At 33.1% G+C, this 25,234-nt stretch overlaps 2 protein-coding genes across 3 annotated transcripts in view; one reads left to right on the forward strand and one right to left on the reverse strand.

Annotated features, from left to right (window-relative positions):
• Positions 1–3,721, reverse strand: part of LOC142323598 (translation machinery-associated protein 7 homolog) — a 52,570-nt gene extending 48,849 nt beyond the window's left edge. The window contains exon 1 of the mRNA XM_075363433.1: positions 3,699–3,721. The gene's annotated coding sequence lies outside the window, so the exon portion shown is untranslated. The remainder of the gene's footprint in view (positions 1–3,698) is intronic.
• Positions 1–25,234, forward strand: part of LOC142323596 (uncharacterized) — a 50,392-nt gene that overhangs the window by 5,392 nt on the left and 19,766 nt on the right. Inside the window, exons 1-4 of one of the 2 annotated variants that reach the window (XM_075363431.1) lie at positions 3,828–4,200; positions 8,000–8,218; positions 17,131–17,314; positions 21,997–22,888. In XM_075363431.1, the coding sequence (XP_075219546.1) occupies positions 8,000–8,218; positions 17,131–17,314; positions 21,997–22,888 (1,295 nt within the window). In that variant the 5' untranslated portion in view covers positions 3,828–4,200. Of the gene's footprint in view, positions 1–3,827; positions 4,201–7,999; positions 8,219–17,130; positions 17,315–21,996; positions 22,889–25,234 lie in introns of those variants that run through there. The other variant, XM_075363430.1, reaches the window with a different exon arrangement.

Below are 25,234 nucleotides of genomic sequence, written 5' to 3' on the forward strand. Positions count from 1 at the left end.
AGTTTTAACAGTTCAGGAGGTGTTTCTTAGCCACATAATTTTAGAAAAGATATTCTATGGCCACCCTGTTCTCCAGAGCTGTCAATATACTTGTACAACTATTTTCTCTTGGGTCATCTCAAGTCTAGTGTTCATTAATAAACTTAAGGTATTAATGAACTCAAGGCCTCAGTACAAGAAGAAAATCACACCCATACCAGACAAAATGCTGTAAACAGGAATGTGGAATCTGTGAGATAGGTTGCAACAATGCATAATAAATAATGGAGGACATTTGACAGATATGCTATTTAAAAAATGAAGCTACACCCTGAAAAGGTAATTTATTTGTTGTAATTACATGCGAGGTGTGTGAGAAAAGTAATGAGACTGACTTTTTACTTACCAAAGTTTTTATTTTTTTCAAACAACATTATCCCCTTAAAGTAGTTCCCTCGGGCAGCTATATACCAGCAGAATCGTTGTTCCCACTCCTGGTAGCAGCACTGGTAGGGCTTTTAACTGGTCAGTCACAGTCTTTTGAATGTTCTCCAGAGTTCCAAAATGACATCCTTTTAAGACATGTTTCAATTTTGGGAAAAGGAAAAAGCCACAAGGACTCAGATCAGGTGAATGGGGGGGGGGTGAGGAACCATAGGAATGCGTTTAGAGGTCAAAATTTCCCTGATGAAAATGGCCGTGTGACACAGGGCATTGTCATGATGAAGCATTCACTTGGTCTCACACTAATCGCTCTTTTCCTGAGCCTTTCAAGGACACCTTTGTAAAACACTTGGTTGACAGTTTGTCCTGGAGAAACAAACTCTTTATGCACGATACCCCTACTGTCAAAAAAGCAAATCAGCTTGATTTTGATCTTTGATTTGCTCATTCAACATTTTTTCGGTCGAGAAGATGACAGAGTGTGCCAGTCTTCGCTTTGCTGAACCCTTAGTTGAACCCAAAAAAATATTTTTCCCACCTCTCCATATCAAGCTAGAACTAATGAAAAATGTTGTAAAAGCAATGAAGGACAGTCCCAGATTTTTCCTCAAATAAGAGAGATGGTCAAAGATGATGTATTTAACTCGATGTTAAATAATGTAGAAAGTGCAGCTTGAGCTTCATTTAAGGACTTTTGCAAAAGTTTTCTCGGCAAACAAAAATCCGACAATTACCACAATATTGTTAATCAACTTCTTACTTCATACAGAGTTATGGGATGTAATATGTCTTTGAAAATACATTTCTTCCACTCGCATCTGGAATGTTTTCCTGGACAATCTCAGGGATGTAAGTGAAAAACACTGTGAACGTTTCTGTGATGAAAGCCGCTACAAAGGGAAATTAACTACTAACATGCTAGCCGATTACTGTTGGACATTAATTCGGGATGTGCTTGAGGCTATTTGTAAAAAAAAGCAAAATCATTCTAACACAGGTATGACCATAAAAAATTACAAATTCTACAGATTTTAACTATATTTTCCCTTCATTTTTTTTTAAGCACATTTTATTTAAAACTAAGGGTGATAGAAAGATTGTATTTACAGATCTGTGTTATGTATGCAGAAAAGCAATTCAAGAAATGGTATCACACTTAGAGAAGCATTAAAAAAAGTTTTTTTGTCTATCAGTGTAATAAAAAAGTATTATTTTTCAACTTTGTGTGTTTTTAAACCAGTTTTAATTTTTTCAACTTTTTATACTAAAGGAATTTTTGTTGCATCATAAAAATATTTATTCATCAAAATTGTCAGTGAAAAAAAGTAAAACAAAAACTTTCATTAAATCACAATGAAGTGGCTTTAAGAAAGTGTTTTAATCCCTCCTTACTCTTTAACTATTAAGTATACCATTGTAAAAATACTGTATGCTCTACTATTGTGTTGAGGCCACAATTCAAAACAAAATTAAATGAAACACTATCTCAGAAAAGCCACTGATGAAATTTAAAATCTCATTACTCAAAAATTGTATTGTTTTATTTTAAAGTGGATGAATTTTCATAGGTTTTTTAATTTAAATATTAGATATAGAAATTAATAAACAGAATTTATTGAAATTAAAAGTGAAATATTTATTTATGTGTGTTGGCATTAATACAACTTTTTTTAGATGTTACATGAAAATATATGGGGTTAGCAGAATGCTTTCTTTTACAACAGTTATGCTGAGGAAATACTTATTTTGTTGCTGGATATTATCAACCTTAATGCCTGGTTCTATTCTTTTTTTCTTTAGTCATTCAGATGCAATACTGCTGAACAGTTTATAAGAGCAACAAGAACTTAACTGATGCATAATGGCATGATATACATCCTTTCCTTAGTACAAGTAGTTCCATATAAAACATTGTTTCTCAACAAAAGGGGTTCATTAATTTGTTGTTTTACATTATCTGGCTCAATATTTCTTATAGCTGTGATACACATAAAGCACCAGCAGTACAAGAGAAACCAATTAGATTTACTTTCTGAGTGAGTAATGTGTTTACTATACAGCTAATTCCTGTGGTCAGCTGAAGGAAGCACTTATAGAACTGAACATCTGCACTTTGGTAGGCTTGGTATATTGATGTGTGATCTTATGTTTGGCTCATGAAGAAAGCAACAGGAAACCACTTCATCTCTCAGTTTTCCTCTTAACCCTGGCATGAGTTGTATATTACTTGAGAATAAACAACCCATTCAGGAGTGACTGTGACTCATCATAAATCACCTATAACCATTTTGATTGTTGCATTTACCACTCGTGCTAACTATTTAACTTAATGCCTTTGTAAACTTTCTGATAAAATTCCATTGGATTGAATCCCATGCAGTCTCTTAATTCAGTATTATTAATCATTCATTACTTGTTTGTGCAAGAAAATGGTGTAATATATTGAAAGGATAATAGCTTTCCTCCTTTACGTATTCTGATCCATTTATTCCTAAGTTCTATAATGATTTTAAGTGTATCATTCTTTTCTATTTGTTATGTGTGTATTTGTGTGGGTGCGACATGTCTCATCTTACAAAATTTGAATTACAAACTTGTTCTTCCATTTGCTCATTTGTTAGTTTACTCTTATTTTAACAAATTCCTAACATGTGACCTGTTTAACAATCTGATTTTGGCTTTAGACATTAACCATTATTTCCACTTACTTTACAGAATGTTATATATTAAAATATAGGTCATATAAATTAATTTACAGTATATTTCAGAAAGTAAAAAAATGTAAAATAAATAAACTTCACTACCACAGAATTGAGTTCATTTAATTACAAAAAATGAAACAAACAAATAAATAACTAGAACAAATATTTCTGAGTTTCTCATTCTTTCCTTCCCACTTTATATAATGCACTAATAAATGTCATGGTAAGATATTGAAAATACACATAAAATTACGACAGAGGAAAAACAAGAGGACCCTCTACATGGTGTAAGGAGGATATATATATATATATATATATATATATATATATATATATATATCATGTGTTAGGTTTTGAAAAGATTTCCTTTTAACTGGTTGTTTGGCAATTTTTAAAATGAATTTTTTGGGCGTTTCTAATAGAAACATTTCTTTTCATATATTTTCATGTAACATCTAAAAAAATTCGTGAATCTGCGTTGCATGTAAAAGCCTATCCGATTTAAAGATTGTTATCGATTATAACATGCATATTTGAATAAAAATAGATTTAAATAATAAAATTTTAATTTACCTGTTGAATTAAAATGTAAAACCGGTTGCTGAGAGTATTGCATGGAACAAGACTAGTGTGGTCACGGGTGGGGGATCTTCGTACGTAAGGTCTAGGGTCAGGCTTCTTGGACTGTGTACTATCACGATTCAATTCCGTCTAATGCTTACATTATTATTTTCTGCCTTGACCTTGTAATATCGTCATTATAGGTGTAATTCTCAACAATGTGAAATTTCTTCCTGGACAGACCGTGTATACCTCATTCAGTGGAGTTATAGTGGATGTGGTCTGTGTTGCCAACAACGGGATTTCCTTATATTACTTTGTGTACGTTAGTGTGTTGCAGTCAGACTGGATGTAATTTCTTTTACTAATCGCGAAAAAATTTTGATAATGGCCAGCTCGTAAATTTGTTGATAAATTTCAATATGTCGATTTATGCAGTTTATTACAATTATCAAGACGTTGATAAAGTGATTTCAGTAAGAGAAATGTAAACCGATCGCAAAAGATTGCGAAGGTAAGAGTGAAAAAACGTTTGATAATATTTAAGTACATTAAGATTATTATTTAAATAACGTCGGTAGAATTTTATTTCTAGTGGAAAGAATAATTACTTAGATCATGTTATTGTAGAACTGGAAAATTTTAGTAACACATAACATTTACATTCTAACTAAATGTCATTGCTGCATAGGGGTGAATTATTTTTATGACAAAAACGACCGATCCCAAAGTTAACCTAATATAGGCCTGCTCTAAGACGTTACCGTGAATTATATTTTGAAAACGGTGATGTACTGAAAAAAGAAAGGAGCTATACAAATTCAAACAATTTGTTCCATTAGATGATTTGGGTTCTGCTTGAGATACTATCACACTTAGCGATCACCTGATTGGTTGAACGATTACCGTTTGATTTACTCCGAAATCTGCGTTTGTTGAAATCAGTTTTCAGTCTGATCAGTAACCTTGTAATTAAAGATTGCTTATTAATAATTATTTTTAGATTTATTGTAAATATTAGTAAGAATTTATAATCATCAACCATTTCATACAACAGAAATATAAGACAATACAAATGTGACATAAACAGAAATAATCTTTATTTGTCTTTTTGTTTTGTAATTCAATATCCACATTCTGATTTCGGAACCGATGTTCTTTCCTCATACAGTCTAGAATGTTTATATACTTCGTATTCTAAATTCTGTATAATTATCGTTAAATATTATACTCAAAAGAAGAAAATATGAAATTTTCAGGAATAATTTAATAATAGAAGGTAGTATTGTCCATTAATTTATCGTCTAATGTATCATATTATTATCTACTATTACTTCTAGCTGTATATAAATCTTGTTAGATTAACCGCCTACATTTGGTTGAGGAGTGCAAAACAACCAGACTTTCCAATTACAGAATCAGGTTTTTTTAATGACTTAAAAACAAGTATGAAATTTTAGTGGTCTAACCTATTTTTAGATATTTATTAAGTGTAAAAATTTAGTTATAATATCTATTTTATTATCTTATGTTACCCTCCGTTTGAGGGAAAATAAAATTTCGGTAGAGGAAAATGAATAAATGGAAGTATTCGGGGAAATAAATGAAGTATCACTTCGGGTAGAATTTTACTGCTTTAAACAGGCATAAACTTATCACTTCAATATATTTATTTTATTAAATTAGATAAGAACGACGTCTGAAACGAAAATTATATCAATTGCATTGTTTAATGAAAAAAAGGATTCCCAATCTAAAACTTAAATTTAATTTCAATTTCAATATTTATTTTCGAATTGAAACGTTTTGCTAACTCAAAAAAAAAAATGATTGGTACTTTAAATGTTGACTTTTTTATTCTCGCTTGTTTTCAGAAATATTAAGATTAGTATCAACTACACCCAAGATATATACACACAGTATTCATTTTGATTAGAGCATTACTGCAAACTCTAAAATTGTAAACGCTAGAAAAAATTAAATAAGTAACCTTCCATCTTTGTATGAAGTGTTAAAAATAAGATATTGATTTGTTTAAGATAATTTTAGTATGGCAGATAACTTTCTTTTTTTTTTAAATAGTTCCCCATATTTTTTTCAATGTAATTTGTTTATGTAAAACCCCTAACTACAGAACTTTGTACTGTTGGACTTGTCTTCATAAACCCATATGTTTAGAAGACATAGCTGGTCTAAATTTTATGAATTTTATTATGTACTAGATTTTTTGGGAAGGATTTTTAATCTGTCTATTTTGTTAAATCATATTGAAAATTCAATTTATTTATACTAAGAATTTGATTAGGTAGAGAAAAAAACAATAAAAATATTTTAATGTAAAATTTATTTTACTGATCTTATTAGATATTGTTTTAAACAGAATTACTATTGATTCACAATAGGCTAGGGGATGCATCTCCAGCCATATTTAAAATAAATAAAAGGTTCATGTAAAAAATCTTCCTATAAATTATGAAAAAAAAATTATAAAATTTTGGTTACAAAACTAATGCCAGCCTCCGTGGTTGGAGTGGTAGTGTCTCTGCCTTTCATTTGGAGGTCCCGGGTTCGAATCCCGGTCAGGCATGGCATTTTCACACATGCCACAAATCATTCATCTCATCCTCTGAAGCAATACCTAACGGTGAACCTGGAGGTTAAAAAGAAAAAGTTACAAAACTAATTATATTTTATTGATGAGATTTTAAATAATAATTTTTAAAAAATCATGAATTTTCTTCTTTCTTATTTAAATGTACAAATAATTTTGGCTAACACCTTTAAAACTGTTATAATGTTCATATAACTGGATTATCATTATTTCACATATTATTTTTATCAGATATATGATCATAACAATTCTCTCTTTTATTTAACAATGTTTTTCTAACACTGCTCTGGTCAAGGTTTTCCCTTGATTTTTTTTTTTTTTTGTTTTTTCTTTATCTTTTCAGGTAGGTGCCGATGAAATCAATCTTTATCTTTTTGGTATAGCATGCAATACATTCCTGACATGAATCCATGTAATGTATAACTATTTAGCAAACTGAATAAAATATTTATTTACCTATTAAGCATAATTGGTTTAATTAACTATTATCTATTTACTGATATTTATTTTGTCATATATTTTTAATTAGAGTTTGCTGAGTAATTATTTATCTTTGTATTAGTTTTGCAAATTACAAATTAATAATGTGTACACATTGTTCACAGTCTTTAATTTGTATTTATTTGAAATTATACAAATACAAGTAGGCTACATATTTTTTGTTACTAAAAGTTAATCATAATTTTTTATAAAATTTCAATTCTTATAGCTTATAAACATTGGTAAAAAGAATAATAACTTATTCTTAAAAAAATAACAATATTTACCTCTATCAAACCAGATATCAGATCTGTTTTTGTGTAACTCAACACAATACTTGGCCTCATAAGGCCAAGAAAGAGATTATGTGTTGCTTCTGATGCTATTTTTAATTTAAAAATTTTCTTTTACAGAAATATATTACTCTGTCCATGCTGTCTGTGCATCCTGTTCAATAAGTGCATAAATTTGTGCTCATATGATTTTCATCAATGTCTTCTGAAGAGTTATTTACAGTTGTGTGCAAATTAATCTGAACACAGATATTATTTAATAAAGAGTACCCTTATTTAAAAAAAAATCATACCTGTACAATTTGTAAATATCTAGTAATTAATATGTGCTTCTTTACTCTTAATCGATTCAAATACATGATTTGGCATTAGTTCCAGTGCAAGAATTGCACTGAATAAATATATATTAAATGTTTTGTAAAAGGTAATTTCAATTAAAACATAGCAAACTTTCACAGGTAATGAATATCAAAATTTCAGTTGTATACTTGTATGTTATATATCTTTTGAGTTTTGAACATAAAAGTAGGAGCACTTTTATAATCCTATTTATTCACCTATTTAGTTCCAGTTGCAGTAATATGATGTAAATATAGAAACAATTATTATTATATAGAAACAATATTATTTACAATAATATGATGTAAATACAGCTATGAATGCTTTTCAAATAAAAAGGTATAATTTATGATAATGTGTTGACAATAGGTAAGCAGGGTGTTTTGAGAATAATTTTTTAGTGTAACAGTTTTTATGTAGATATCTTAGAGAGTTTCATCAAAAGAAACTTTCACAATAGAAAGCATTTTTGGAAGGCATGAGTTATTACTCATTTCAGAAATACAAAGGCTGTAACATTATTGGATAATTTAATTCACCTTCTTATGATTTAAATATTTCTCTTATTATAAAATGTGTTTTTTTTTCAGATGAAATGTTTATTTTTTGTGCTCACGTTATCATACCATTTTTATAATGCAATTGATGCACAATTTCATCCTCAATCTCCGTGCCCAAGTGTGTTCACTTATGAGGGTTCTGAACCTGAGCAAGATCATTGGTATGGTGTTATTCTTGTATCTACTGATGAGTCATTAGTGGGTGTAAGATTGGATATTAGATTTGATCGTCCAGCTGAGTTACTTGTTGTGAGTCTGTAATGATTATATTTCTTAAAATGTATCTTTCATTTAATTTAAAAAAAAAAGTAGTAATAGTCATTTCTGTTTGTTATTCAATTCTATTTACTTTTACCATCAAATAGAATTTAATGAAGCAATACATTTACCATAAACTGAGTTTGTGTTTTCTTTTATTTAGTGTCACAAACACCTAAATACTATCATCAGCTGTTGTAGTCAAAATAGATCTGACAAGGTGTAAAAGTCTAGGATTATAGGTAAACAACTTCTTTTTCTTTCAGAGGAGCATCTTCATACTGTGGGATCACTATCATTACATCAAATTACCACCTCACTATACTTTGCGAATTATTAATTGGCCAAAAACCCCTGAATGGTGACTGACAACTATAAATCAGCCAAAAATTATTTATAGATATTAATTAATTAACTGATTTACCTAAGTTCATATACCTTGAATGAAAATAGTTGTGTGTGTGTCTGAATTGAACACATTTATAATTTTTAGCAGTTGTTTTTGCACCATTATTAAAATGAAATATAAGGATATAAATCAAAATGAGATCTTTGTATTTCATCTCGTAACTTTTTATATAATAATGTATTAGGTGCTTTTTTCCAGAATTTGTAATTGACAGTTCAATGGTATTGATGTAATACAATTGAAGCTATCAGTATCACATTTTATAACCTATATTTTTATATTTTTATAATAATAAAATATTACAGAATGTTTGAAATTAGCAAGCAAATAAATTGTCATCAAATTTTCATTTTTTTTTTAGGGGGGAGATGAAAATACCTTTATGCACAGTGGCAGGCTCCCAATGGTGGGCTTAAACCGCCATCAGTAGCTTACTGGCTAAAACCACCCGCTTTCTAATAGGACTTGGCTCGGAACTGTTTTACAAATTACTTCACATTCAATCCTCCTATCCTAGCCTGAGAAGGCCGCTATCTAGTTTTCACCTGACTCATTACAATTCAGGTCGCCTTTCTTGGCACTGAGAATGCCCCCGACAAATCGGACTGCACTCTCCCAGCAGCTCAGATCACGGAGTATCATTGCAACCATGTTGTGGGGGCTCCTTCGAGATCCACTTATAGTGTCCCATGATCTGCCACCCATTGAGTACATTTGAAAAAGGTGTACTCGGCGTCGTCCCAAACATTAGAGCAATACAGGAAGTCGGGAGACGGCGCTTTCCCTATGGCATGGAGGTAAGCGCGGTAGTACCCGTGATCCTTTAAAAACTGGGTCACGTAGTACTCCACCTCTCCATGCCATCACTCTGTCCGCGATCTAACCAGAGGGATAAGCATTGTGGTTCATCATCCTCTGGTCTCGCGGTCCCAAGGAACGCCGGGGCTAAGACCGGTTGTCTTGGCTGGGAAGGAACGTGCGAGTTCATTCCTCCCCGGCGATGGTCACTCGGTCTTCGCCTCCTTCATCAGAAGTCGCCGTCTGCTGGCCTTCGGTCCGCCGACATTAGCCATGAGCCGGCTGAGAGCGGCTTTGTCGTTGACTCTCCGTAGTTGCTCAGCAAAGCTGTGTTTCCGGCAATCATCATACCGAGGTACTTCGAGGTCGGCTTGATTCGACAACCTCATCCACGACCTGCAAAGGAAGGAGGGTAAATACGCTTCTTCGTTAGAACTACGATTTTTTGCTCAGCCGACCTGGCGTTCGCATCCGTACAATTCCTTGCACGTTGCGCCACTCGTCTCAGCCGAAGACAGTCTTGGCGAAACTCTACAATCTCCGGTGTCCACAAGTACACGGGTCGCTTCCGGTGCCTTGGCCTCGGCATGGAGGCATCGCATGTAGAAGCGATCAGCCACATGGTCGAAGCAACCACTGCTTTAGAGCCAGCGGCCCCCCTCCCCGTTGTGATGTTACCAGGCGTACCAGCCCCGAGGAGATCTTTTCTACGAATCTCTTTTCGCCGATTTGATTGACATTGTATTTTTTCACCAGCTCTGAGTGCTGCGGGCGCTCACGAGCATCAACAAGGGCTCTAAATGATATGTGTTGGTTGTGGTCGCTGACGGTGTAGCCCTTGAGGACTCTCCACTCCTGGACGAGCATTACCAGCTCTTCAGAGACGAGGGAAATATCGGGAATGGTCTCTGAATATCCTGGTCACCGAATAATAAAAGAGTGAGGGAGTGAATCCAGGAGCGTTTCGAAAAGATAATATGATTTTCCAAGAGAATCCAAACCGGTTCTGTAGGAAAATTAATGGGGAGAACAATATAAGCGGCGGCAATATAAGTGAAGAACTGACGAGATTTTGCGTTGAGATATGGGAGAGAGAAATTGATTACAACGCCTATGCAACTTGGATTGAAAATGAGGAACGTAACCCCAACTTATGGAATATGCAAATGATATAAGCAGAAACGAAGTAGAGAGGCGTTGAAGAAAATGAGAAACTAGTCAACTCCAGGACATTAAGGGGTACAAAACTGCTGGTTGAAAAGATGACAAAATCTTCTGGCTGAAAATATTACCCCTTGTATGTCAAGATAGCCCAAGCCCTCACGAAGATATTGAGGGGAAATAGTCAGACCCCACAATGGAGGACTGAACGCATAACGTACAAGATACCAAAGAGAGTTGGGGAACAGAAGACTACCCGAAGGACTATGGGCCCATAATATGTCTGCCAGTGATGTACAAGTTATTCACTTCGATTGTCTCAAATAGAATATACACGCATCTAGACAGGAACAAGATGCTTCCAGGGGAGCAAAAAGGGTGCCGGAGAAGTTCATATGGCTGCAACGAACTGCTCTTTTTAGATAAAACCATAAGTAATGACGCTAGAGGAAAGAGGAAGAACTTGACGGTGGCCTGGATCGATTACAAGAAAGCCTTTGATAGTGTGCCTCACGACTGGATCCTGAGAGTTTTGGAGATCTTGAAAATCGATCCAGGTACCATCAGATTATGCCAAGAAGATAAAACAATGGAGAACTCGACTATTTATAAACAATCAGGTCGGCACCACGAGAACAAGAACGATCTTCATACGGAAGGGTATATTTCAAGGCGACTCATTGTCACCTCTGCTATTTTGCTTAGCACGTACCCCTCACGTCTGAGGAGTACTCTATTGGGATATAGAATGCACAGAAACGAGGAACCCATTTCACACTTATTGTACATGGATGACATGAACCTACTCGGAAAAAGTCTGGAAGAACTCGATGGGATGATTCAAATCGTCCAAGAATATATCACCGACATTGGAATGGAATTCGCGATTGATAAGTGCGCGAGGGTCGTTCTGAGAAGAATAACCAGGGTGACATCCTCAGAGAAAATGAAGAGATGAGAATGGTCATAAGACAGTTGGAGCACGGAGAGGAATATAAATACTTGGGTATGGAAGAGGACCCTAGAATCAAAGACGAGGATGGTCAAGCACAAGCTGATTAACGAATATATAAGGAGGGTTAGGAGCGTTCTGAAAAGCAACCTAACTTCCAAAAACAGAATAACGGCGATCGGCAGCTTCGCCCTACCCATGCTCAAGTATAGTTTCAGCAACTTGAGGTGGACGGAAGCGGAGGTGGATAAATTGGATCGTAGGACAAGAAAGTTTCTCACAATGCCTGGAATCGTCCATCCACATTGATAGATTATACGTGTCTTGGAGAGAAGGGGGCAGAAATTTCGGCAAAATGGAGCGGCATATAGAAATGCAATAGTTGGGCTAGCGCAATTCCTCTTGAAGAATCGGCACAATAGGCTTGTTTGACAAGTGATCAGTATGGAACGGAACCCAGGGTATAACGGTAAAGGTTTAAAAAATATAACGGTAAACAATACATCTTGATATGGACACCTGGCCGCGCCGATATTCCTGGTAATGAAGCAGCTGATAAAGCAGCCAAACAAGTGACAAACAGCAAAGAAGTCGATATTACTTTAGTTGGACAAGATGACCTTCAAAACTAAGAGCTTAGAATGTCGATGTTGTGGGCCAGGCAGTACCTGCTCCCGGCCCGGGTTAAATTTGTGCGTCCCGGCGGACTGGGGGAACCCAGGCAGGGTCAATGATCCGGGGCATGCCTAACCGTCTCTCTGCCCACACCTTACGACATATTGACTGAAGATTCTATAGGTTATGGCTATTTCTACTTCTACAACGTCCGTAGCAGAGGTTCCACGTAAAAACTCTCGTCCAAGAGAGCTTTTTTCTTCGTAAGCGAAGTGAAGGAACAGAATAGAGTTCAGTGATAAAGAAGACTGTAGAGTCCAGGAAAAGAAAGATCGAACTATGTTTCGACCAAAGAATATCAGATCGATACCAAAGTATTTGGTTATCAAGGGGAAGGAAGGTGATTTTTCAAACATTATTATTTTCATGCTCGCTCGAAGCATCGTGGAAATTGAAGGAGAACCTGTAAAGGAGATCAGAAAAACAAGTACTAGATTGTTTGTAGAAACGGTTAATGACTCACAATCACTACGGCTACTGAAAGCCAAGAAGATGGGATCCTTGGACATTGAGGTTTCACTACATGGAATGCTAAACACCTCAAAAGGAATGGTAGTTTGTAGAAATTTATTGAACTGTACAGAGTAGGAAATCATCGAGGAATTACTTAATCAGGTAGTTGTAACGTGTCGGCGACAGAACACTCAACGCAATGGAGAAGTTACACCATTCGCATCGCAATTAACTTTCGAGAAACCAGTGTCCAAAGAAATTAAAGGCTGAATTCCGTAGATTAGACCTACGTCCGTTTATCCCAATACCATTGCAGTGTTTTGGATGTCAGAGATTCGGAGACACATGATGTATGAAGAAACAGGTGTGTGTGAAGAACTGTTACACGCCAATGGCGCATGCAGGGATCCACCTATATGTGTTAATTGTCATGGGCATCATTCAGCGAGATCTTGTAATTGCCCTGTCTATAAGGAAAAAGTAGCTGTTCATGAGATTAAAACAATAAACAAACCAGCTAGTATGAAGCGAGGAAAATTGTGCAAGGCAAAATGTTAAGGATTGTGTCCTATGAACAGGTTGCTGCAGCTCCATTTAAACCAGAAGGTGTAGTTTCTCAACTGCCACCAGCTCTGGTTAGTATGGTTGAACACATAATCAACGAAAAACTAGGGTCAATCATAACGAGAAAGTAATCCAAAACCAATGAAAAAGAAACCAGATGTCTCTAAATCAAACATTGTTAAAGAACTTAGGAAAGAACTTTGACTACTTGAAAGGTGAAGGATTGTGAAGCCAAACCACTGAAGAAGTCTGAGCAGAATATACTGACAGTAAAAAGTTGAAAAGTTGGTAAAAGTTGAAGATTCCCTCTCATGGAACTATAAAGCTACGTAAAGATGCCAGAAGAAGAGGATTTTGAAAGACCAATAATGGAACTTCTGAAAGTGCAGAGGTCATTAAATGAGAGGGCGAGCACTTCAGCCACCCCCACAATCATTAGTAGGGAGTGCATTTAGTCTTTATTCAAATGCGCTGCTGATCACACCATCTGAGCAAATACCAGATACTGGCAGCAAGACATCCTCCATAATTTACTATGGAGGATCAGAAGATTCCATCTTGGAGGCCTCAGATACCTTTGAATTCAACAACAAACTTTCAGGAAGATGGAAAGAAGAAGAAAGGAAGGATGGCCTAAGGGCAAATCTAGGTGTTAAGAAATAAGAGTGTGAAGAGTTTTAATAAAAAATGTGACAAATTCAATGAAATGAAAAGTTTTTAATAACTACATGACTTTTTAGTTGTTTTGATAGAATTGACAACATTTCAATGGAAAGCAAAAGAAGAGTATAGAAATTACGAACATAGAAAAGACGGATAGAACAAAGTTTCGTCTGAAGAGTAGGGGAATGATTCCAAAATATTTGGTGATATAATGAAAAGAAGGGGATTTCTTAAACATCAGTCCTTTCATGATAGCTCAAGGCATGACGGAAGCTTCTGGAGGACCTGTAAAAGAAACAAGGAAGACTACTACTGGGTTGTTCGTTGAAACTGTCAATAATATACAATAGTCTCTGATACTCAAAGCCAAGAAGATTGAAGTCTTGGACATTGACGTTACACCCCATAATACCCTGAATTTCTCAAAGGGTGTAGTCATGTGCAGAGATTTGTTAAACTGTACAGAAGAGGAAATCGTAGAGGAACTTCATGAGCAAGGAGTTGTTACGTGTCGTAGACTAAATTCATGACTCAACAAAGAAGTTCTACTCTGCATTGCATGTGTTAAAATAAGTGTTAAATAAGCCAAAGTATCCAGAGAAGACAAAAGCTGGATTCTACAGGTTAGATGTTTATCTGTTTATTCCAACTCCACTACGCTGCTTTGGATGTCAGCGATTTGGATACACAGCCACACATTGTTCGAGGAAGCAGTTCTGTGAATGTGATCCATCACATCCTGATTACCCATGCAGGGATCCACCTGTACGTGTCAATTGTGATGAGGACCATTCTGCAAGATCTAGGCATTGTCTGATCTACAAACAAGAAGTAGCTGTACAAGAGATCAAGACTATGCAGAAAGTCAGCTACTTTGAAGCCAAGAAAATTGTGCTTGGCAGAACACCAAAGATGCATCTTATGCACAGGTTGCTGCAGCTCCTGCAGCTTCCATTAAACCAGAGAATGGAGTTTCTGAATTGGAACTAGTTTTAGCATGCATTGCCAAATGTATCATCAATAAAAAATTGAAGTCGACATCAAGAGAAAGCAGCTTCAAATTGATGCAGAAGAAAGTAGATGCTTCCAAAACTAAGAGTTCTGTACAACCCAATAATGAGCCATCAACCAGTCACAAGAATAGCAAAAATGAGGTTAAAATACAGAAGAAGCCCAAAGCTAAATCAGAGTAGGTTAAAATCAAAATAGAGAAAATTCCCATTCAGGCAACAGCAAACCCAGAAATTAAATTCTAGAAAAAGAGGCCTTTGAATGTCCAATGATGGAGCCTTTGAAGGCACAGAGGCTTTTAATGAGAAGCCAGGCACTTCAGTCACTCCACAAGCTTTAGCTGGGAGTGCATCAGATCTCAACTCTTACACACTGCTGACCACAGAATCGGAGCCAGCATCATCTGATGCCGGTAGCAGGAGATCGTCTGTGATTTACTGCAGAGGATCAGAAAATCCATCTCAGAGGCCTCAGACAGTCTGAAGTTTGATATTGAGACCTTCAGGAAGATGGAAAAAAGAAGAAAGAAAGGATGGCCTAAGGGTAAACCTAGCTAATAGAAATTAAGTAGTTAGTTATTATGTGATTTGATATAATTTATTTTGAAAGTTTTTTGGCAACATTTCATTAGAAATGGTTTCAGTGCTTTTAAGTGTTTTCTAATGTGTTTAGAACAGTTTTTTTTTTAAGTTGCTAGTGTTTTTATCAGGAAGGGAAGGAAAATTTTGATTTTTTTTTGATGTGGAAAGAAGCTAATGACCACAGTAGTCGATGCCTCTAAAACTTAAAAAAAAAAAATTAATGATAGTGTAAACTGTTGAATGACACCATTCAGTTAGTTATTTTAACTCGTTATTTCATTTTTTGCATTTCACTGCCTTTATTAGTTTATTGATTGAAGAATTTACTTCTTGCCCAAGCATTACAGTTTTCATTACCATTTTGACATATTGTACTGAACAAAATGATTGACTCAGCTGACTTCCATGGTGGTCACAGCATTTCTTATTTCCAGAAGGTCCTAATTCAAATCGCATTCAGGAGGATTGGCATTTTTCATATCCTACAAAACTCATCTATAATCAATTAAAAAATTATAATTGAGTGTCAGCCTTTGTAAGCAGGAATGATTAAAAAAATTAAAAAAATTTAAACTAACATCAACATTTATTCCACCATTTTTATGGTCTTCCTCAGTGAGACTAGTCTAGTTTTCTGTACGTAGTTGAAGCTGTTGTGAAATATTTGCTGACTTTTTTTTAATCAAGAAGATGTATTTAAGATGTGGTAAAAAAACGTATTAGATTTAAACTGTCTGTTCATGATGTGTTGTTATATTTCAATTTAAATTTGTTATGGTGTGGTCCTTTTTTGTTTTCAGGAAGAATATTTAGGTTATTGTTAATGTTAATGTTTTATGTAAAGAGGTTGATGACAAATCTTCATTACTATATAATTTTTGTAACATTAACACTAAGCTTTATTATTTTAATTATATATTATGATATACTGTAATTATTATACGAGGGTTTTTTTTCAAGGTCCGATCGGTAGCAAAATAAAAACCCGTTCAAAAATCGAATGAACCTTTACACATATGTGTTGCGCAGCGTCTCTAGTGTGGGCTTCAATCATGCCGGGTCACTTCGTTTAGTTCTGAACACGTAGCTACCACGTAAACATGTCTACAACAATAGCATCTCCCGCCAAGTGTGAAGTGCGTGCAGTAATTCGATTTCTTCAGGCTGAGGGGTGTAATGCAGCTGAAATTCATAGACGAATAAGTAATGTGTATGGTGAAACTTCAATGAGTGACAGCAAAGTGCGACAATGGAGCAAGAAGTTTAAAGTAGGACATGCAGATGTTCACGATGCAGGCGGTCAGGGAAGGAAGCGAGTGTCAACCGATGACATTTTGGCACAGACATCGAGCTGCAGACCAGCGTAGAAACATGGCTGGAAACACAGGCAGCTCCGTTCTATGACAAGGGTATTGGGAAGTTCGCACCATGCTATGACAAATGTCTAAATCGGAGTGGCGACTATGTAGAGAAATAGCGTAACTATGTAAATACTTGTTACAAATAAAAAATTTTTTACTTTCATTCTGGTTTTAATTTTGTGACCGATTGGACCTTGAAAAAAATAACCCTCGTATTAGCAACATAATATTTATTTTTTGGCGTTAAATAAATTCACTGTTTAATATTCATTTAGTCATGGATGGGAGATGTCACTAGTTCTGATAACGAGAGGTTTACAATACTTAGCTTGACACAGAAATTATTACCAGGACCTCCATTGTCTTCACGTTTCATGGTAAAATATAATGCAAAAAGAGGAAGTCCACAATTACGAAGCATTCGTCTTAATGGAAGACAGATTTGTCCACCTGATCCAAGTAAGCGATTTTTTTATTTTCAGAGTAATAAGGAAATTAAAATAAATGTAAGTTCAATGAAAATTAAAGAATATAGTAACCTGGGCAATAAAATATTCTGATTTTTTTAAAACTTTCCCTCTAATGTCTCAAAGAATTATTTCACAGTATAAAACAGATTCAAAGGAAAAATAAAATGTCAGGGGGTAGTAGGCATATTTAATAAAGTAATCTCATTATTGTAATATTAAGTGTAACAAATTATTTGAAGAATTAAAATATCTTAAGGAATCGAATATATTAGAAAATGAAATTATTAGTAAATTTAAAAAAATGAATATTGATTAAAAAAATTAGTTTTATATTCTCTTGTAATTCTAGGTGTTATGTTTTTTTTAAAATTCACAGATAGATATTAAAGGTATTTATTATTTTAATTATTCTGCATTTTCTATTTTTAAATTTCATTGATTTATTGATTTCTGTAGTTTTTTTTTTATAGTGTAACTCATTTTAGTATCAATTTCAAACTCTGCAAATTCATACCTCTGGCATTCTGTGGACTGTGCTCTTTTCAGTGTGTTATAGAACTCAGGGTTTCCTAAAACAATTTTTGTAATAGTTTAGTGATCCATAAGCCAATATTAACAATTTGCATTAACTGAATTTACATTTTAATAGTGGATATTATAGAGTAATAAAGCGCTCAAGCCACATATGATTTCCTATATTTTATTATACCCATGTATTATACCTTTATTTATTATAAATTTACATTTATTACACCTTTTGTATTACTATGTTCTGGTAGCAACCTAGTATAAACTTATTCAAAAAAATATTTAATATATATATATTTTTAAAAATAATAAATTAAAAAATTAATGATGGTCTTTGTAAAAACTGCTTTAGATGCAGTCTTGTACTTGCTTTGTCTTTACTTGCATATTCTGACAATAAGATTGTTCCACAATATATGAAACACTTCAGAAAGTAACATTATAAAACTTGAAGGAGGTGAAACATGAAGTAAGGATAAATGCCAGTGCCCTAGATTATGTTTAACCAGTTTCCAGGATGAAATATTGTTGGGTGTAGTTTTACAGCATGTTTTCAGCATTCATTGATGACTAATGTTTGCAATAGGCAGTGCCAGTTAAAAGTATACTAATTATGATAAATGGAAATTTAAAAGATAGTTTACATATTTCATAAATAAGTTTGTTAATTACTATAAAATATATAAAATGTTTATGAAAAGTTAATAATTCAAATATAAATTTATTGGTTTGATTTAAATTGATCAAAAGAAAATTTATTTTAACAAAAACCTTATTGTAGTTTCAGTAATAAGTAAGGATTGGAATGCAATCTACAATTCTGTCTATAACTAAACAAAACTAATGTATAACCACCAGTTAAATAAATACCCTTCCAATAATAAGAATAACCCCAGCAGCAAGGGTCTGTTGTCCAAGCTCTGTGATTAGTAGGCAGACACATAAATCTCCTGCTATACTTGCGTTCCGTTGCAGTAATAAGTAATACACTACCAATGAACTTTCTGCTAGTTGTATTGCATATTTTTTTTTTAGTGTACACTTTTTATCTTTGTTTTGATCTGTTACTTTGGGTTTGATCAAAATGTGTAACAAGTGATTTGTTTATTCGTAGTAGTCCTGTTAATTTAAGCTTCATTCTTGATATTCTATTTAATTCATTTTTATTCAAACCAGTCTGTCATAATCAGTAAAAGTAATGTTCTTTAGATTAACAAACTTTTACTTTCTGCATATAGGATATAAGGATGGAAAGCTATATTAAAGTAATCCTATAGTGTATTTATATGTCAAATGCCATAACTAATTACTTGTAAAAGACATGATGTATGTAAAAGTATAGCCGATCTTAAAACAGATTTAATAAGAAAGTGAGGAGTAAAGTGGATTCCAACTGCCTTCTTTACCAAGCAGAATATACTCTCTTGCAGACAGCATACTATGCCCACTGAAATTAGATAATATCCAGCTCTGCAAATTACATCACAGCAAATGCTCTGTTCACTCTAGGGAATGACTGAATATGTACAACATGACTAGGATGATGATATTTCTCTGTTCTGAAACAATTCTGAAAATAAACATTACAAATTTTGGTTAATCTTATCAGTTATTCATTACTGCATGCAGTTTTTTCAGATCTGTTAGAACTATTATTAAACCTTTTTATAAAAAGGATTCGATAAGTTATCCCATCTATAGGTCAATATCCCAAACATCAGTTATAAACAAATTATGTGAAAAAATTGTCACATAGTTATGCAACATTGCAAATCATTTGAAATACTCCCCCCCCCCACCCCTAATCAAAATGGTTTCACTGTAGTTTCAACATTAAATTATTTCTTTCTAACTCTTATTTTAGAAATCGATGTTGGGAAAAGGATCCAGTTTTAGTTTTGGATTTTTGCAGTAAGCTATAAACAAATTGAATTTTTTAGTTGTTCATAACTTATCATAAACCACCTTTCAAATGTATCTAATGAGTAATTTACAGTGTACTGAGATAGTAAGGAATGAATTAAAAAAAAAAAAAAAAACGGTTCTTTTTACAGTTATTAAAAAGGGTCTTTGGTCAGGAATTCTGGCTCTGAGAGTAACAGTGTTCATTAGACAATCAGTCCCTGTAGTGAATAAAGTGAAGATGTTATTTCTAGGGCTTAAAATATCTGCATTTCAAAAGTCTTGGAATGCTGATATATAGCAGTACATTAGCTTATTGAAGAAAACAATGGGAAACCACTTCAATCCTCACTTACATAGTAAGCCAGCATAGGATGCCACTTATTCTTAAGAATGGCTATGCCGTTTTTGAAGGGTATCTAATGTCTTATGTCAGATTGCTACAACCATTATAGTTATGGTACCTAGCAATACCTTTGTATGCATACAAAGGAGGTATTCCACAACCCATCTTAGAGCCAGCCCTTTTTGTCATTTATATAAGAAATTTCACTATCTACTATTGAGAAATTAAAATTTACTTGTTTGCTGATTATATTATATAATAGTTGGAATAAATCAAGTATTTTAGTGACTGGAATATAATAAAATACATATTTTTAAAATTTTGGCTTATTTTAATTATAATCCAGTGGAGATAGATCTGTTTTCACTTATCTATTTATCTGTCTGAGATTATGTAAATTAGTTACAAGATGCACCCTAATAAATATGTGACCCAACTTCTTTCTGGCCATGGTGCTTTTAGGGACAGACTGCAAAAATTCAGCCTGGTAGATTCTGGGATGTATGCTCAGTGTGACAATTGGATGACACCTACCATGTTCTTTATGAGTGCTCGAAGTACAAGTTAATGCGTACAGAGACCATCTGTCGGCTTTATCTTATCAGGTCGGCATTTGATCTCTATGTAAACTGGAGGAGCAAGGCCAAATGGGCAATAGTGGAGAGTTTTATAGTGTACTTAGCAAAGGAAAGGATTGTAGAGGGGTTCTAGAGTTCTGCTTGGATTTCTCTTGTATTCTGTATTTGTTGATGTTTTGTTTTGTAAATTATGTTTTTGTTGTTTTGTTTTGTTTCAATGTTACTGTGTTATTATTGTTCCGTGTAATATTTTTATGTTTCATGTTGTGTGTTGAACTCACTTTTACATTCTGCAAGTAGGTAGTTCAATTTGTTTGTTTAGATAGGCTCTTTCAGTCTTACTTAAGACTCAGTGAGATGTGTTTTGTTTTGAATTCATAAAATAGTAGTACACCAATGGGAATGTCACTTGTGGCATTCGCATCAGTGGCATCCTGGCCAAGGCGGACTGGAATATGTCAAAATCCAAGGTTTCGAAGATGACCTTCGGTAAAGCCCATAAGGGCTCGGAACGGAGGGGGTGGCAGAGGGTGTCTTCCCCTATGGGGGTCAGGATGTCCTTGAATGAATACTGACTAGTCCCTAATTATTGATTTTAGATTTTTACCTTTCTAATAAATTGCTTAATTCTTGATAACTTTATTTTACTAAGAAATCTATCCTCACTACTTGGAACAATTATCTTATAGCAGAGAGAGAGAGAGAGAGAGAGAAAGAGCGAGAGAGTGAAAGGAAGAAAAGTTTCACTAAGACCTAAGTTTTACAGCTTTAATTACCTATATAAGTATATAATTTATTAATTTCTTATTTATTTAGAGATTGTATTATTGATTCTACCTCATCTTGCGATAAAGATGCAGCAGTTTCATCTCTTTGCCTTCAGTAATATGAACAGGAACTGTAAAACGATTACTAATATTATTTTAATTGGAGTTTAGTGTTAAAGTAATTATTCATTAGTTAGTCAGTTTAATATTTTAAAAAATTCTGTTGTTAACTGTTCACATCTGCCTATTTTCCTGAATTCAAGCATAATACAATAAAAATTAAATATTTTTTATTTGTAGTTTTGAGTGAAGTGTAAAATTTGATTTGAGGAGATCGATAACTGATTGTTTGGTTTAAACTGATAACTATGAATTGAGTTTTTAAATGGATTGAATCAAGCACAGAATAAGGGGAAAAGGAGACCCCTGTGGGTTTCATATAATTTCTCTCCATGTAATAAAAAGAAACCAAATCAGCATACTGATTACAGTGAGAATATATAATATTTATATATATATATATATATATATATATCTTTTTTTTTTACAGATTTCCCTATTCATACTCAAAGCAGACCACAAATAACAGACAGTCCTACAAAAAGACCAGATCCTGCTTTTGGAAACAGTCACAGTGGTGGTCAATATTCACAACAGGTGCCTTCAGATTCATCAGGATCCATTATTTTTGATGATCGGACTAGTACAACTACTGTTAGATATTCTTATAATGAAAATTCTAATGAATACAAACCATCAAGAAAACCTCCTTACAGTGGTAGTAATAATAATGAACCAGAAATAATCAAAGATGGAAACAATGTAAGGCCAAACAAGCCTGTTTCCAGTAGTAATAATGGAAATTATAACAGCAGTCCTAATAACAACTACAGTAATGGAAAGACAGAAAGTAGTAATAATAATAACAATAATAATTATGAAACAACACCTAAGTATTACAAAATTACCAGAACTAGCACAACAGAATCATACAATTATTATGAACCTGTAAGACCTACACAGAGTAGTAATAATAATGATAATAACAATCATTACAATAATAATAATAATGAACAATCGGGTATAACAAAAAAACCAAATGTGTACAATTCAAATAATCATCAGAGTTCTAGCAGTAGTGAAGAAGGAAGCAGTAATAATAACAAAAATAATCATCCCAAACCATCTAGCTCACCTGTTACAGGTAGTGGCAGTAATAATGGAAATAGTAACAATAATAATTCAAAAAATACAAATCAAAGAATTACAACTACAGAGAGGAGTAATACTAAGAAAACTACAACACAACGAACACAGACAACAAAAAATACAGACTGTTCTGGAAGTTATGTAAATCCTGTTAAAAATGCAAATTCTAAATGTATTTCATTGCAGAATGGACGAATATCTACTACAACACCCAGGAATCTGAATGAATTCAGGTATGGTAATTAAAACTGTTGTAATTTAAAATAATCCATTACAAATGATAGTTTTTCTCTAATTATATCATAGAACTTAGTTCTAAATAAAAAAGTACAAGATTGAAAAACTTAACTTTAAGTTGGTAGACTTGAAAAATTTGTTCTAAGAGGGCAAAATTCCTAAAAAGAACCTTACATTTGGACTGAAATTTTAACTAATTGATATGAGATCCAATCAGTCTGTATATTTTCTTTGGGTTTTCATTCATACAAATTTATTTTTGTTAAATGTTAAACATTAATTCAGTTTAATAGTTTCACTATATTGTGTCACTGTGAATGTGTTAAACTGTGATAAAGCATTATAATTAAATATTTATGTCGAATATTATTAGACAAAAAAAAAGTATGTATATAGAGTGTCCCATGAAGAAATGGAGAAACTTTCAGGACATGTTCTACTGGTGAAAATAATGAAAAAAGCTCATATAAACATAGGTCTGAAATCACTTTGTTTTCGAGTTACTGCTAGCGAAAGATTTCACCCAGATTTCATATCTTCTAATAAAAAGAAGCCCTATTGTAATTTTTGGAACCCAAATTAAGGAATATAATTAGTGGTTTCTCATGTAATTTGAGCTGGGAAATAGGATAAAACAGGTCCCAGAACTGTAACTCCACTAGTTTCTAAAATATCCGACTTAAAACAAAATTTGGCGTTGAAAAACAAGTTTTTTTAGGTTTGTAGTACAGAAGCTTAGGTAAATGACTAATGAACATGGAAGATTTAGAAATAAAACTTGTAGAAAATTTAATTCTGAGAAAATTAATGTAAATACAGCCAGTAAAAAGTAAAAATCGGTTTTTTATTGAAGCAAAATAGAGAGAAAATCGTATTATTCTTTCTGTACCAAATAAACATTATTTTTAAAAACCAAAAATGGTAATTACTGAGAATAATTTTAAAATAAATTCAAAATTTATAAAACAATATTTTAGCGGTGTTTATTCAATAATTTATACAGGTAAAATGAAACAGTTACATAAAAAATCTTATATTTTCTTTATTATAATAGTTAAAGTGTTCTGAAAACCTTTTTATGAATGATCTGGTAGTTTTACCTATGTATGATCACAATTGTTACATTAGATTTTATAAATTCCATAAATTTCAAATTTATTAATATCTTTGTTGTTTTGTAAAACATACTTTATTGGTTTCCCTTGTATTTAAGAAACTCTATATTCAATTTTATGAAACATTTTATTGATTTTTATAGTATTGAAATTTAAGTAAGTGGTAGTGAAATTTTATAGTAGTTTTGAAATTTAAAAGTAATACATTTATTAGGTAAAATACATTTATATTTATGATTATTTTCATTGTTATTGTTAGTGATTATAAGAGTGGTTACAATTACAAAAAAGAAATATTAGATCTTCAAATATTATTGAACATCTTTTAAAGAATAAACATAAAATTACTGATATTTATAAGAATTATTAGAAATAAATAATAATAATAATAATAATAAAAAAAACCATGTACTGGAAAAATATTATATTAGTAAATATGAAAATAAATATAAACTTATGCATAAGCAAACTGAATACAATAGTATGTTTAAATTAGTAGACCTGGTATTAACTAAATGATTTAATATAAAATATCAATCATTATCATGCCAGGGTAGATAATAGAGGTTTTAATTTATTGACATAATTTATATATACTGATGAGATTTATTTTAATTTCATTTTATTTTAATTAATGTGTAATTTATAATTTTGACTGCTAAAGATGGAGTGACATACCAAAAATGCTACAGTTAGGTAAGTGTTCTTAACTTTTTATTCTAACAGTCTGATGGTTATAATATTATAATAGTTTAAATTACTTTATTTGATACAGTAGTAAACATAATGTTTAAAAAAAAGTATATATATATATCTTCTTCTCCTTCTTCCTTCATGGTTTAGGCTTGATTAGCCTGTTTCAGCATCCATCAACATCTTGGTCTGCCTACATCTCTTCTTGTAACTGGTTTATAATACCATGCACACAATGGCAACCTATGTTGAGGCATTTGTAACAGGTGACTTGGCCATCTTTCTCGATATCGTCTGATTGTTTCATTGATTGAATGTATCTAATTTTCTTCATGAATGACCTCATTCCTAATAAACTCCTTTCTCATACAACCCTTCACACTCTGCAGGAACCTCATCTCCACTGCTTGTGTATGGGAATCGTCCAGTTTGCACTTGGCCCACACTTCACTACCATATGTAAGTAAAGGAATGGCCATTGTTTTATAAAGTCTAATTTGAGTATCTTTCTTGGTCCGACCTTTCAGAGTGCAA

The sequence above is a fragment of the Lycorma delicatula genome, chromosome 4, assembly GCF_047948215.1.
Source record: "Lycorma delicatula isolate Av1 chromosome 4, ASM4794821v1, whole genome shotgun sequence".
NCBI lineage: Eukaryota > Metazoa > Arthropoda > Insecta > Hemiptera > Fulgoridae > Lycorma > Lycorma delicatula.